The sequence below is a fragment of the Ammospiza nelsoni genome, chromosome 2, assembly GCF_027579445.1.
Source record: "Ammospiza nelsoni isolate bAmmNel1 chromosome 2, bAmmNel1.pri, whole genome shotgun sequence".
NCBI classification, from domain to species: domain Eukaryota; kingdom Metazoa; phylum Chordata; class Aves; order Passeriformes; family Passerellidae; genus Ammospiza; species Ammospiza nelsoni.
In genome coordinates, this window is record NC_080634.1 from 10,851,243 (window position 1) to 10,866,075 (window position 14,833).

General features: G+C 38.0%; 1 protein-coding gene across 1 annotated transcript in view; it reads right to left on the minus strand.

The window, feature by feature from the left end:
• Positions 1 to 884: 884 nt before the first annotated feature.
• The window catches only part of LOC132070234 (putative uncharacterized protein ENSP00000383407), a 37,872-nt gene continuing 23,923 nt past the window's right edge, over positions 885 to 14,833 (minus strand). Inside the window, exons 4-8 of the mRNA XM_059466894.1 lie at positions 8,970 to 9,010; positions 6,579 to 6,616; positions 5,013 to 5,099; positions 1,171 to 1,238; positions 885 to 987 (exon numbers count right to left, since the gene is read on the minus strand). Coding sequence (XP_059322877.1) covers positions 913 to 987; positions 1,171 to 1,238; positions 5,013 to 5,099; positions 6,579 to 6,616; positions 8,970 to 9,010 — 309 coding nt within the window. The 3' untranslated portion in view covers positions 885 to 912. The remainder of the gene's footprint in view (positions 988 to 1,170; positions 1,239 to 5,012; positions 5,100 to 6,578; positions 6,617 to 8,969; positions 9,011 to 14,833) is intronic.

The window sequence follows — 14,833 nt, forward strand, 5'->3', positions numbered from 1 at the left end:
AGATACTCTTTTGTCAGCTGGGAGAGGAGATAATCATGAGAACAAACTAAGAGTGCAGAGACAGATAAAGCCCTGAGGGAAAGCAGGAGGTACCTGGGACACAGTGACTTTCCTTGGTTTCCAATATGGAAATTTTCTGCCCCCCAACATGCAGATCATTTGACTCTTTTTTTAACCCACATTTTGACTTTGACCTACACTGGAGCTGAGCACTGCCTAAACATTGGGTCTTCACTGTTCCCTGTCTTGTCTCAGATCCCTTGAGGGTGATGAATGTACGGGCTTTTTCTTGGTTTTAACCTAAACATCTAAAAGGACTCCTGACATTGTATAGAAACAAGAGAGGAAGCTCAGCTCAGAGCTTTTTCTAAAGTTTATTGCTCACCTTGAATTTAAAACTTTTCTGCAAAGGAAAATGTAATAGATTTTCAGCTTCTAAATAATTTTATTGTATTCATTCCTCATTTAGAACACACACATATATACATGTGTGTTACACATTTTTAGTCCCAAACTGTGTAAAATTTTAGGTCCTGTGAAATCAGCAGAGCTAAGCTGGTTTGCCACAGATAGGAACTGAAGTAAAACATTATCAGAGCAAACATTGGACTGGAAGTGGAATAAAACCCAAACACCACTCATTCCAATTCCAGAGCTACAAATCTTTCTCCTCACCTCTGCTGCTCACCAGCTGATGGGCTGTTCCCTAATTTTATGTTGTTGCCATGATTATGCAAACCCAGTGATCAGAATTTGTTCATTCCTCATGCCAGGGGGATGACCAGTACAGATGTAGGAAGAAGAAATATGGTATATGTTGATAGAAATTCAGAGAGCATTAGGATACATGTGCCAGTATGGATCATGCAAGACAGATCTAACCACTCAGGATAGATCTTGCCAGACACAGTTCTAGCACATCAATTTAGCAGAAATGTATTCACTCAGGGAAGGAAGAGGTTTTCTAGGCAATGAAATCCATATGGCCTGCAAAAGAAAAATCACGAAAAACTTTGGAAGTCACCAGAGTCTTCTTTTAAAATCAGCTTCTAAAATACAGAGGCATGCTGAGTATGAAGTTTAGGTTAGGCAAATGCTGAATGGAAACAAGAAATGAAATTCTATTTGAATGAAAATTTAGATTCTGAAAAAAAAGAGTAGTTGTTTCACCTGACATGTTGTTTCTTCTATCTTCTTTCCTTGGAGCAAATGTATTCCATCAGCAATAATATTATCTTCTGTGAATTATGACCAAAAAAGAGAAAACATGCTTTAAAATGTCCTGCTTTATGTTTTAATGAGGAGTATAATTTGAATTGCACTTGATGTTTTGAGCTGACATTTTGACTCTCTGAAGTTAATCTTATATCATTTAAGCGCACATTTTATCTTACACTGCTTTGAAGTGAGGCTGCAGAACAAATTGGCAAACTGACTGACAGAAAGAAAACTCATTCGTGCTTATTTCTCCTGTACTCAGTCCTCAGTTTACTAACCCAGAACCCCACTGTGACTTTCCTCTTGCCCTGCTCATTTACAACAGCAAAGTCTAGAATATTCATACAAAAAATGATGGGCAAAAAATGATCTTTTCAACTTAAATCGGTTTAATTTAGATTAGATTAGAAATTGCTTTCAAAGGATGAACAGCCTTCCTTCTCTTGCAATAAGTGGATGTTTGGATGGGAAGAGTATTAACTTTCACTTCAACAATGAGCAATAATAGGTCAAACAAGTCTGGAAAAATATTTTAAGTAAGCTTACTTTGAAAGATCTACTTTTACTCCCAGTCTTAAGGCAAAGCACCCACCACTGTGCAACTGTAGGACAGCCCTAGTGATTAGATTACATCAGAACAGATATCAGGATCACTCAGACATTGCAGGGAGAAAAAAATCATGAAGAAAAATATCTGCTAATCACACTACCTTTTCTACCTGTTTTCACTAGAAAACAGCAAGAATCTTTTTTCCTCATTAATCCTAATTTGGTATTTTTATTGCTTCTGTGCAATACCTTATAGCATCAGTAGTTCTCCTGTTTGCAAAAGGACAGCTTACTTAACATCTAGATCCACAAAAACTAACTGTATGCAGGCAAAAGTGATTGCATTCCCTACTAGTAACAGGAAAAGAAAGAGTAATTCAGGGAATAATTCTGTGACTTAGATTCCTTAGCTATCACATGGAAAAAAAATCTGAATGTGATTATTAAAATTTAGATTCAAAGAGGCACATAAGATCCTGATCCAGATTTTGTCTTAAGCACCTACAAATCTCCCTTAAGTCACAGAGGGCCTGGCATCTGACAATCTGGTTGTTTATTTCATTATATAGCTAGCTGGACTTCCAGGAGCACCATAACTCATTTTAAGCAGTGCTCATGCAATACCAGATTAACATTACTGGGTTCTTTCTGGTCCTCAGGAACTTGTTTCCATCTCCTGCAGGCATCTCTGTACATCACATCCCTACACTCTGTCAGCTTACTCTGGAAATTCAATCCTGCAGTGTTCAGCTCTTTGCCCAAAGTCCTGCTATAGTCTAATCCAAAATACCATTGCTGAGTAGCTGTTTGCAGCTGAATCACAATTGTGGGGCAACATAGAAAGCCCCTGACAACCTATATACAGTGACACTGCTTTTGGCATAATATTGTTCCAACCCAAGTTAAAACAGCAATTTATTAAAGCAAACCTCAGTGGTCCCCCCAAACCACAATGCCTTTGTTTAGCCATAGTATGCCTGCAGCCACAGTGCTCTCACATCTTGCTTAGATCAGCTCTGCAGCCCACTGAATTATGGAATAAGATGTTTGTTGTAAAAAACAACCAACCAGCAACAACAACAAAACAAAAAAACCACCAAGCACACAAAAAACCCCATGCAAAATATATAAACAAACTTCAGATAGAGCTGCAGTGTTCTTGCCTTCCTAGTCTGCCAACAGATACCAGTCACCCTCCTGTGGAATGAATTAGGAGCAGTGGAGAATGACATCCACTGGCTCTGAGAGGTGTTGGTTCTTCCCTGTTTGTTTCCATAATCTTTCATGGAAACCCAATGACTGTGACTTCCACAGTCAACTTTTCAGCAATGATGCTTTTAGGCTGGCAGATCGTGTGCTGATTATTTGAGTTTGGCCTGGAGAGCAAAGGCAGATGTTTTCCACTATTGTGTCCGTATGATATGTAGGTGCTCACTGCATTTTCATCCTGGAAAACTTGGGTTTGTAGATGTAATAATACATTTGATGTAATCAAGGGCTTCATCTAAAGGCTATCAGGCTCAGCCCCTACAATTATTTTAGTGAGATTTGAGACAAGTTTGTGGATACAGCTCAGAAGAAAGCAGAGAAGTCTGTGGTGACCACAACACACAGCTATTAAAATCTAACAGAAATTAATTTTTTGCAATAGATGTGCAGACCTTGAAGGATTATCTCTGCTAAGAGAAAAGTTTGATCAATAGTGATGAATTATCTTGATCGATAGCGATACACTGTAAATCTCCTTGCAAATGTTTTCACCACTGTGTGAAGGGGACTTCCCTTGAAATAATTTTACTGCAGTAGGGGAAAGGGAGATTTTTATTTAGCTGCCAGCTTTGCTTCCTGTTCCCTCTGGGCCCCTGCCCTTCAATTACAACACTTGTCAGCTTTTAAAATGTGCACTGCTTCTTTTGCATGCTTTGGATATTTAAAAGGGTAAAAAATGCCTGGAGTAGAAAAGACTTTGGAGGAAGGTCAAAAAGTTCTACTTTCTTATTCAGCCTCTCCCCACTTCCAATCCAGCAACCTCTGGAGTATCATTGGAAGAATCATTCCAAAATGGTTGTGGTTAAAAGTAAGACTTGTCAGGAGGGAAACACCCAATATTTCTTTCACCTATCATTAGAACCTGTTCCTTGCAAGACAATGACATTTACTGAAGGTCCCTTTCCCCCTCACTAGCTCAGTACAATAATTCCTCTCAATCTTCCTGTCATCTCTTATTTCTGGTTCTGGTTCAAGAAACCAAATTTGCCCATAGATGGGCAAATGCAATACCTATTGCAATTTCAGATCAATTTCCAAACATTTAAGAGTTTAACTTGAAATGGTGAGCTGAACTAAATTCAGAAGGAAAGCTGGCACCCTGTCCATTGCTTTCTTTGACATATCCAGGTAATAGTGGAATCTCCTATCAGTGGATGATCTCTAGACCATTTGTGCAGGAGAAATCCCCACTTTTTTAGTTAAAATTGAGAACAAGACATACATTCACTTTAATCTCACATATCTTGGCTCCTGCTTCTGCTGAGCCTTGTCTGGTTTGGTCTGATTAAACAACAGTAAGAGTTCTACCTTAACTTTGAAAAGCACAAATATAAATGCCATTCCTGGAAGCAACATCAAGCAGATTATATGTTGATTTTTAAAGTCCAGTTTGTGTTTAAATAGGTGAGGTAACTGCTCACTTGTTAATACTCAATGTTATTTTAATGAATTTATATCGGTACAGTCTTAAGCAGTGTCATTAGCAACTTCCTAACATTAGCTGTAAGGTTGTTTTAATAAAGTTAGTCAGAACAGGTTTCAAAAGAGAAACAGACAAAGTACTTGCATCTAAAATTTGGCCAACTCTCTTTTGCACCTGCAACAAAAAGTTTCCTCTGACAAAAGTTGCACCCTTTTCCTGTTGGATATCTTGAGCTGTGTAAAATATCCAGGAAACAGAGATTACTAAACTGGCAAGCCCTACACAACACAACTCTGGCAATTTACTGCAGGGAAAGTCTCTTTTGCCCATGGACTACAGAGTGAATTGGTCATAGAGTGTGTTCTTATCTTCCCAGTTTTAAGGTAAGCTTTATTCTAACAACTTTTACCCCTCTTGAGGACAAAATAAACCTCTAAAAGACCTGACAATTTTTTTAGCTGGATTATTGGTGAAAAATGAGAAATTTTTCAAGGTGCCCTTTTAAATACTTTGTTGAAAATGCAAAATCAGCTGAAATATGTTTAGCAATTACCTTCAAGCTGGCAGTGCCTTCTGATGTAGGAATCATTCTCTGGCTTCCTGGAACCCTGCCAAAGTGTGCCATTCACATTTTTCCTGTCTAAAGTAAAAGCACAGAGAGCAGTCACCTGAATTCATAGCAAACCTGCGAAATAACAGGAAATTCTATAAAAATAGCATCAGCATGCAAATCAAACAAGCTTGCAGAACCCTGGAGCATCTGCTCAGACATGGAAATGAACTGATGATTTTGCAATATAGGAGGATGGATGAATGAATGGATGGATGGATGATATTTATTTCAAGTTTTATCATCTTTTGCTGTGGTCCAATACCTCATTTAACACTGTTAACACATGATCAGAATGATTGTTGTCTTAACCCTGGATCTAAGACCTAGGATCCCATAGAATATCTGTGCCTTTGTTTTGCTTCCAGGAATTGTATAATTATTCAATTATACATTGTATTAATTGTATAATTATTATTATTATTTAAGTCTATCATTAGCGAGCTGGAGTGTTTGCGAGGAATAGCATCCAGGATGCCCACAGGGATGCCCTGTGATTCCAAGGCTTGGACTGTCTCAGCCTGGCTGGCTGAACCAGGCTGGCTCTGGGAAGGAGATGGCCATTCTCCTGCTCCTTCAGTGAACTTCAGAGTGCCTGTGTTTCACAACATGCAGACAGCTATTTGGGGTTTGTGCTTTCAGGGTTTGTTTGGCTTTGTTTTGTTGAGTTTTGCTTAATGCTGGGTTTCACTCAATAAATTTTCTTTGTGAAAACTCTTGCTGATCCTGTCAGGTGCCGGGAATTCATTACAGCCTGTTTGCTGTCCTGCATGAAAGTGTTCCCTGTGCAGGGCTGCAGAGTGAAGCCTTATCACAGGGGAGCTTTCATCTCTCTGAGACACGTTGTGGAAAAGAGCCACATCATTACAGCCACATACAATAGCCTTTGTGCTCAGCAAGGACTAGATACAACAACTGAACCAAAACTCCAAAGAATAAATGAAAGCATGAGAACAGGAAGCTCTCACTGAAAAAAAAAAAAAAAAATCCAGGAAATTTTACTTTTAAGAAGCTGATTGTTATTTCCTGTAGAGTATTTACAAGATAGAACCCATTGAAACCCAAGCATAGATAACAATACACAGCATCAGGATGGGTTTAACAAAACCCCTGAATTGCCTTTTGGGTGATCTTGTTTGTGAAAATTCTCACAAAGTAGTTTAAAATGGGAAAGGGCAGGGACCTGAATTTTCTTAGATCAGAGACATTTCAGGGTTTTACTGAAATGATTAAAAGCAACATGGGAAATGCTGAGTATTTCTAATGTTGTCCCATAACAGGTTCTTTATCTCAGTGTAGTTTCTATATTCAACTAGTTTATTTTCAATATCTACCTACAGATGTGTGTGTGGAAAGCAGGGAAGAGGGGGGAATATATTGATAGCTTAATTCTATTTTTTCCTTTCCTTTGCATTTGCTCCAACAGCTGTAAAACAAACCAGACCCTTAATTAAAGTTGGCTCTCTGAGATTAGCAAGTAAACAGCAGATAATTTAAGCAGCTACTAACCAAATGCTTCATTTTCAGACATGGACTTCTGGATGGATCTAAAAGAATTAAAAGAATTTACCATTAGCTGAAAGTCAGAATGAAAAAATTAAAGCTTGTTTAATCAAATATGGGTATTTTCAAACTAATTCTTCAAAGCAGGGCACAGGGATTTAGCTGTATTATTCCCAGTGGCTTTAATTGTAGTTACTTGTCTCATTCACCCAGTCATCTACTCCCACATGCCACACAAAGCTCTGAAAGGATCTGAGGCTCCATTCTGCAAGAATATGTGACTCAAGTTTCCTTTTGAAGTGAAGAATTCATGCTGGAATCCAGGGAACCCACCAGGAAGAAAAGAAGAGATGCTTTCCTTTAGACATGATCTGAAGTGTCCTACAACTTTCAGAATTATTGCTTTAGGTTTGGTGACATGATAAGGGATTGAACCAAGGAGCTACATAGGAACATAGCATCCCCAGGACCTTCAATGTGCAAAAAGCCCCAGTAAACCTTGAGCTTTTTTGCACATAATTCATGGTCCCATCAGTGGTCAGTAGTTCATAGAGGACAACTTGAATAGATTGGAAAAATGAAAAAATCTTTGAATAAAGGTTAATTTGTTTCATTTTATCCATTAAAAACCCAGTGTAGAGTACTTTATGAGCAGTGGTTGGAATAGGTGAGAGCAGGGACTGTCTAATGTGTGAGAATGATCAGCAGAAGGGAAAGAGCACAAAATCTGGGACTGCATCCTCAGTTATGCAGGTGCTGAAGGGTTTCCTGAGGAAGAGGGTGCAGCTCAACTGTTGGGGGATTTTTAAGGAATGGTCTCTACCCACTACTTCCTTCAAAAATTATTGGATTTTGTGATTTCAGAACTCCACTGTTTAATTCTTGTTGTCTAAACAAGGAATACTTATGCTATTTCTGCTACTCCATATAGTGTGGTGCTTCCTTGTTGCCCCATTGTGAGGAACACAGAATGATTAATTCCTCATCCACTTCCCTCATATCTACATGAAAGATCAATGGGGAAATTTCTGCATTATCACTGGGAGTGCCATGCCAGGACAGTGATGGCTGGACACAATGAAATAATTTTCATTACAAAATATTTTCATGTTGATTTGAACTATTTTCTTCCAACTCACTTTTTTTTTAAATTATCAGTCAAATTATCTCAACAATGCTTCTAAATTCTGATAATTTTTTTACAATAGGATTAGGTTCCAAAAAGAATAGTTTTATTTGCATTGTAAAATTTGACATTTTTAGCTATAGACTATTTTTTTTTTTCATGGGGCAGACCTAGTTCTGATCTAAGCAGAACACTTTTACACATCCAGGTGATTTCATCATACCTGGTAGAGCTTGATAAGGCCTACACAATAGTTTGACTCTACAGTGTAAGAGAATTATGAGAAATCCATGAGTACTAAAGTTATGGACATATTTTAATTAATGAAATTTTTGGAGGAGTTTGAGTCCTGACTGGTGACATAGAGTTGAGATCTCACAGATGAGTGCACATGTCTCTGTGTTTGAAGCTGATAAGTTACCACTGTTTTTATCAGATGACAAGAAATAGATTATTTAAGAAAAAAGAGCTCTTAATTTTCTTAGAAATCTTTACCCATTTTGAGATTTTTCAGCAACAGACACAGATAACATTGATGCTCTGAATCTACTGGGGCCCCACCTACACATGAAAAAAACAAAGACCAACAAAAACTCCAGGGATTTTCATGTCTGTCACAGCAGACAGATAAGATTTGTCTGTATCATTCCATTAGGAAGGATTTCAGATTTCATTTGAAGGGGTCCACTTCAGTAATGCAATAGATTTCAACATGAAGCACAAAAAAGAATTTTCAAAATAAATTGCTCTCCCTGCTAATAAATATTGATCATTAGCTCAAACCACAGCATTGTATCCATGAATGGATTCAAAACATGTTGCTATCACAGAAATAATTCATAAAATTATGTCTGACCTGCTTTATCCGAACCATTTTGCAAACAAATATTTTGCTTGGATTAAAAACACAAACAAACAAACAAAAAAAACCTCTTCAGGAGATTATCAGGTCAATGGTGCAAACATGCTATAAAATAGGTTACCACTTCAATCTCTGAAAAGCAGACATATGGTTAAACTAAGCTCAGATTAACTGCATTTGATTTTAGCTGTCCTGGTTCTGATATTTTGGAAGAAAGCTGTGTGGATATGAAAAAGTCATGGCAAAAGAACCTTAGTAAAGAATTACAATGTGCTTTTCAGCTGCAACATTAATACATGTACTCTGTGAGAATGAAAGCAACATTGGTAAACCTTAATAAAACAACAAGGATGAAAGGTACAGACAAAGAGAGTGACACTGTATAGACCTTGAACTGGTCTCAACTTACTTTCTTTTTTTGGTCAGTGTGTTCTCAAAGTCAGGAAACTCCTTTTAAAAAGATAGAGAAAAAAGGTCTATGAAAATCCAAAATGTTTAATCCAAATCCATTATTTTTGTCACTGAAAAGACAATGAATTATATACTTTTGATGTGTGCTTTTTAATAGCCACTAACATTTCCAGTCTTTCTTTTTCCAACAGCTGGAGCTGTGGAGGACACAGTGCAGCAAACAATATATGTAATTATGTAGCCTAATTTCAGGAGGCTTCAGTTATCCATAGCTCCCAGGATGCTGACAACCATAATACCCCTGAAAAACCAGAGAACCATGCTCATACCTCAGGAATGAATTTAATGTTTCTTCCATAGTATGACTCTTTGGAACTTTATGAGGATTAAAATACCCACAGGTTGCAATGGGATGTGGTTTCCTGATGGACACAGGACACAGGCTCTGTAAACCCAAACTTAGAAGGGAATGTGCAAGAGGGCAGGAAACCTCAAATAAAATGGAAAACTCTAAAGAGAATCAAATCAGAATCAAACACTGGCCTGGAAGCAAGATCACACAGGCCCCAGGGCCCAGACAACAAATATTTATACCCTGACAAGTGTGGGAAGGAGGAGAAGTGATGTAGCTGCTGAAAGAGAGAACAAAAAGGTGCCTTGCTGGGCAAATGATGCCAAAACATCTCAATGCGTGTTTTTCTGTGCAGTTAACCATGGACTTGAGGTTAATTTTAACTGTAGGAAAACCTAAGGATGTCAGGCTAGGACAGAAGAGATCTCTGTCCCTATATTATTGTGATATCTCCTGAGACAGGTTATCCAAGCACTGGATCACTTTCTTCTTATTTATTTCTTCCAGCCTGAAAAGCAGGAACTGGGTTAAAAATGTCCATGATGATAACACTTCAATCTGTTGTGCAACAAGAAGCTTTAAAAAAAATGATATAACCATTCATTATTTTATAAATCTGTAAATTTAGTCTAACTGGACCTATTTCTCATGATATTGAGTTTAATTTATTTCCTTCTTGTAGCACTAACTACATCTGCATGGCTCTGACCACAGTAATTTAAAAATGCCATCCAGGTGACATGATAAAAAACCAAAACCTGTACTACATAAAACCATGTAAGTTTAAATTGAGCATTTTATACTTCTCCCCCTCCTCTCTTCCCAATAAAACTCAAAGATTTTTTTAAAGCTTTTTCACAGAGTGAAAATAAGAAAAGGCTGTTTTCCTGTGCTAAGTTATTTTAACTGAGTGTAAGAGGCCCTTCTAGCATGGATATTTGTTAATAACTGTACGCAGTTTCAACATAATTTTTTTTGCCTGTATCAATTTGCTCACAGATGCTGTATGTAGATTAAAAGAGTATACAAAATTTCTCACTCATTTTGAAATAATGTAGGCTATGTAAGACAAATTTCTTGCTGAAAAAAGTGTAAGCATTTTAGTCTTGGGACAAATATTTTCAATAACTCAAGAGAAATTACTACAGAGAAGTAAAAAAAATTTAAAAAGTGATTTTAAGGCTTTTTTAAAAGGGTAGTGTCAAATTTCATTGAAAAATATTAAATATTTCAAACAGGTTTGTTAAAGGAAGCATTATCCATGGAGGTCAGAGACCAAAGGGTATTCTAACATAAAATCTGTATAGGATCCAGGGAAAAAATTTGAGACAGGCCCCATTGTGGCAATATACATAGATTTGATTCACATCTTCACACACCAAACAGCTGGTGTAGCTCATGAAACAGGGTTTAATCTTTTGCTCCACAACTTGAAACCAATTCCTAAAGTCCTGCAAATTTGCATTGATGACAGTGCATCATATATTGAGGTGATGAGTAATGTGGGTTCACAGGATGTCATGGGATGCAGTGCCAAAATGAAATAGGTAGTGGACTAAAATTACCATTTAAAAATGGCACCTTTCATTCAACATGTTCTTCCTGCTCTTTCTGAATCAGGTGGCTAAACTGGGGTACAAGAATAAATTACTCTGGTTTGTACTTTTTCAAAGTATCTTTTCAGTATTCACTAAATTTACAATTATGTGTAACTATAAAATTAAACTAGTTTCTAAAAACAAATTTCATCATCTTAGAATGTAAATAAAGGTTCACCTTGACTTTACTCTGCACATTCTCTAAAAAGCATAATTATCTTGTTTATGGGAACAATTCTTTCCTTCCTTATCCCAAATGTTTCCTAGGAAAAAACTGCATATGGAGAAACCCTGCATGATGAAATTACTGATAAAGTCCTTTTCTTCCTGATTTTATCATAAAGCTCTGAATTAAGGAAATTAATTAAACCCTCTGGGATTCCAAGCTGGCTGAGAAAAGCTAGAGCTCCTGTGTTTGTTACAATTTGCAATCAGGGAAATGACCATTCCAGATAAGCAGCCCTCTTCTTGCCCTCACTGGGATCAAAGGCCAATTAGAACACTGCAGATTAAGGCAGGTATCGCAACTGAGTTTGATATTCCTGCCAACAGCTTAGAACAACTGAATTTTTGGCACTCTTCTGATAGATAGGGTAGTCAATGGTCAACAAGTTAAAAATATGTGGATCTTTTGACATTTGCTGATTTCAGCCTGACAGGACATACATGAAAATGGTTTTAATACTGAAGGCTCTTTGCCTGAGAAGCTGGAGACAGCTCATGAGGTACAAGACTGTGACACCAGGTGACAAGAGGTAGAAATTCAGTTTCCCAGTTAATAGCATTAAAAGTGACAGGCAAAGAGTACCCATGTGATTCATTATGTGCTCATGGCTACCAGCAGTTTTTGAGGAACGCCCAATTTAGATTTCCTATGCGTGAACTACAAAAACAACTCCATAAATCTATTGTTTTCTTTCTTTCTGAGAATATCACTAAAGCTGAGCAACAGGCAAAGTAATCACAAAGTTAACAGGTCAGTTCTCCAGGAGGATTAAAATCAAAAGACAAGCGTGAATAACAGGCTCATGATAGTACCACAGGAACCCAGAGTGGGAACATCCCTGGCAAATAATTCTGGATACTAAACAGGTCTCTGCAGTCATGTGAAGCAGAAGAACAGTGTACATGAAAGACAGCTTTTTCTTCAACAGGATGTGTCATTTGGGCAGAAGATTGAACCAGAGCCGTGGTTCAAAAAGACATGCCCAAAGACTGTGTTCAGTGAATGATGTCCTGCAGAGCTTCAGAGACCACACTACCCTGTATTTCCCAAATCACCAGAAGAACTTCCCAGCCCAGCTATGATTAGGACAAATTACAACAGATGAGTTCGCTGCAAGAGTATCCCTACCTTGGTTGCATTACGAGGAAGAATTTTCCCTAGCCCTGATCACCTTTTTAAATGTGAGGAGATCTGATCCTGCATGCCTGCCCTGTTGATTTTGAAGTTTTATAGGAAAAAGGAAGGGCCAAAGCCTCCTTTGGAGGAGGAAGTGTGCCCTGCCAGGCAGCTCCACCCTTTGGAGATTTAGCAGCTCCATGGAACCTGCCGTGCTTCAGCCAACCATTCAAAGATTCACTCCAGTCCATACCTACTTAGCAGTGCACTTATGTACGTGCATTACTGGATAATGATGGATGGCTAAGTGGAGCCAATAATGTCCTGAATTTATCATGCTGTGGGGGCTGTCCTGCAGCCTGGAACCGAGTGACGGAATTAAAAATGGGAGAGAAGTACAAATGGGCTCGGTTAATAAGCTTAACGGCTTCATCCAAGGTGTAGCTGTAATAACTCACAGGCCAGAAATAGCAGATAAGATTACACACAGGCCTCTGGCCTCAGCCACATTTTTCCATAGGTCTTTCTGCCGGCACGTCATCACTAATCTTGTTTTCCATTTCTAGAAAGTATTTTATAAATAATCGTGTTGATTCTATAGCCAGCACAGTGACACAGCATCCAGTTATTTTTAGTTAAGTGCTGAGCTTAACTCTTTTATTTTCTGTTAAACCAGAAAATTAAACCTAGAGCCAGCCTTGGGAAGCTTGTTAGTATCTAGTAAGCCAAGTGTGCCTACCCTGTTTAGTGTTGTTTTTATTGAGAATGAGCTGTATATTTAATGATGAACAAATGTGCCATCACCATAACATCTCTTTTAAGAAAACAAAAACACATGATACTTCCTTTATATTACTTTCTAGCAGAAACCAAAGTGTTGGATTCTTCTATTCAGTGTTATACACGTACCTTCATGTGCTATGCAGTACTATCCCACAATGTGAAAGATATTTCACTAAAATTTGTTCAAAGTATGGGATTTTCTAATCCTGCACTAGTAGCAAATCTGCTTCTGCAGACTGGCTCAAGGAAAACAACATGCTTTACTGGATAGGTTGATTATTTTTCTTTAGCCAAATAATTTATAAAGCCTAACTCTAACCCAATACAATGAAAAGTCTGAAGATGCTGCCACATAAAAAGCAGAATAAAACAAGAAAAAGCAAGAAACAGCCTGATGTAAATAACTGCTGAAGTTTTAAGCCTTAGTTTTACACATTGTGAAAACCATAGCAGAGCACAGTGCCATGGGTGTGTCTTTACCATACCTTGAGAAAAGGCAATTTCTATTAGTTTTCTATTGCTAAGTCCATTAGGATGTCATATATCCTATTCTGGGTACAAACAAAAAAACAAATCTGCCTTTTTCATTTTATGTTGTCTAAATACTGCTTCTAACAAATTAACATCTATTGGCCAAGGAAATATTAGTGTAGCAGTCATTGAAAATTAAGTTGGAGTCATGGCAAAGGGATCAATGTAGCAACTGTACTATAATGTTCATCTTTGGGCATGTAGAATGGCATGCAGTGCACAAATACAAATACCCAGAGCTTCCCACAATGAACATACTTCAGTCAAGCTAGGATGAGGTTACAGCCACATTTCACAACCACAATTCTACACTCTTAACTGGTAGCTCATTCTTATAGTGACAAGACCACAGCCTGGTAATGGGGAAAAGCCCTGTCACTCAGGAGACCATCTCCCACCTACTGCAGTAAAATTATAATGTAGGGACATTTCAGAGCCCAGGCTCATAGATCATCACCACAGGCTGATGCTGTGAGGAATCATCTTGAGATCTCTGCACTGCTACACTTTCAAAAGCAGGACCATTATTTACAGTCCCAAGGTGATTATGTGGAAGAGAGGAACATGCACAAAGTGAGGTGGTTACAGCAGATGGGTCTGAGAACAAGTTGTTTTCAGTCCTTTAGCAATTTAACAAGTGCATGCCATAATTCCCCAGGCATTCTCCCATCCCACCAGCTCCAGCACTTTCTCCAGGCAAATCCTGTGTGCAAACCTGCTGTGTGATATTGCAGCACCAAAGGCCCAGCAGTATCACAGGTACATGGTACCTAACCCAGAGTGCACGTGGGTAAAACTTGGCACAATATCTGAAGGGAGGACAGTCTCCTCTGAATGATGAACATCCTGATTTCCCCTTCATTCAATCCCCAGACTGCATCTTATATTGAAATAGAAACAGTAATTATAAGCAAAGGCACATTACAAAGCAGAGAACAGAGATTCTGAAATAAATAAGATTATGAAATTGACAAATACTTTAACACAGTATATTAAAAGCATCATCTATTATACCAATAACATGCAAATAAGAAAGGATTAAGTAGGGCAACAACATTTAGGAAGGGGAAAAAAAGCCCAGAAGACAACCTTCTTCACATGTTTGCCTAATGAGGTCTAGTAAAATGTCAAGTTTATTCCAGAGGCCATCAGTTACAAAATTCCTGCTACTCAAGCTTTAGAAATGCATTTTTCTGTATTAATAAAAAGGACAACCAAAGACAGTGATAGTAGATTCTTTAGAGACAAACCATACC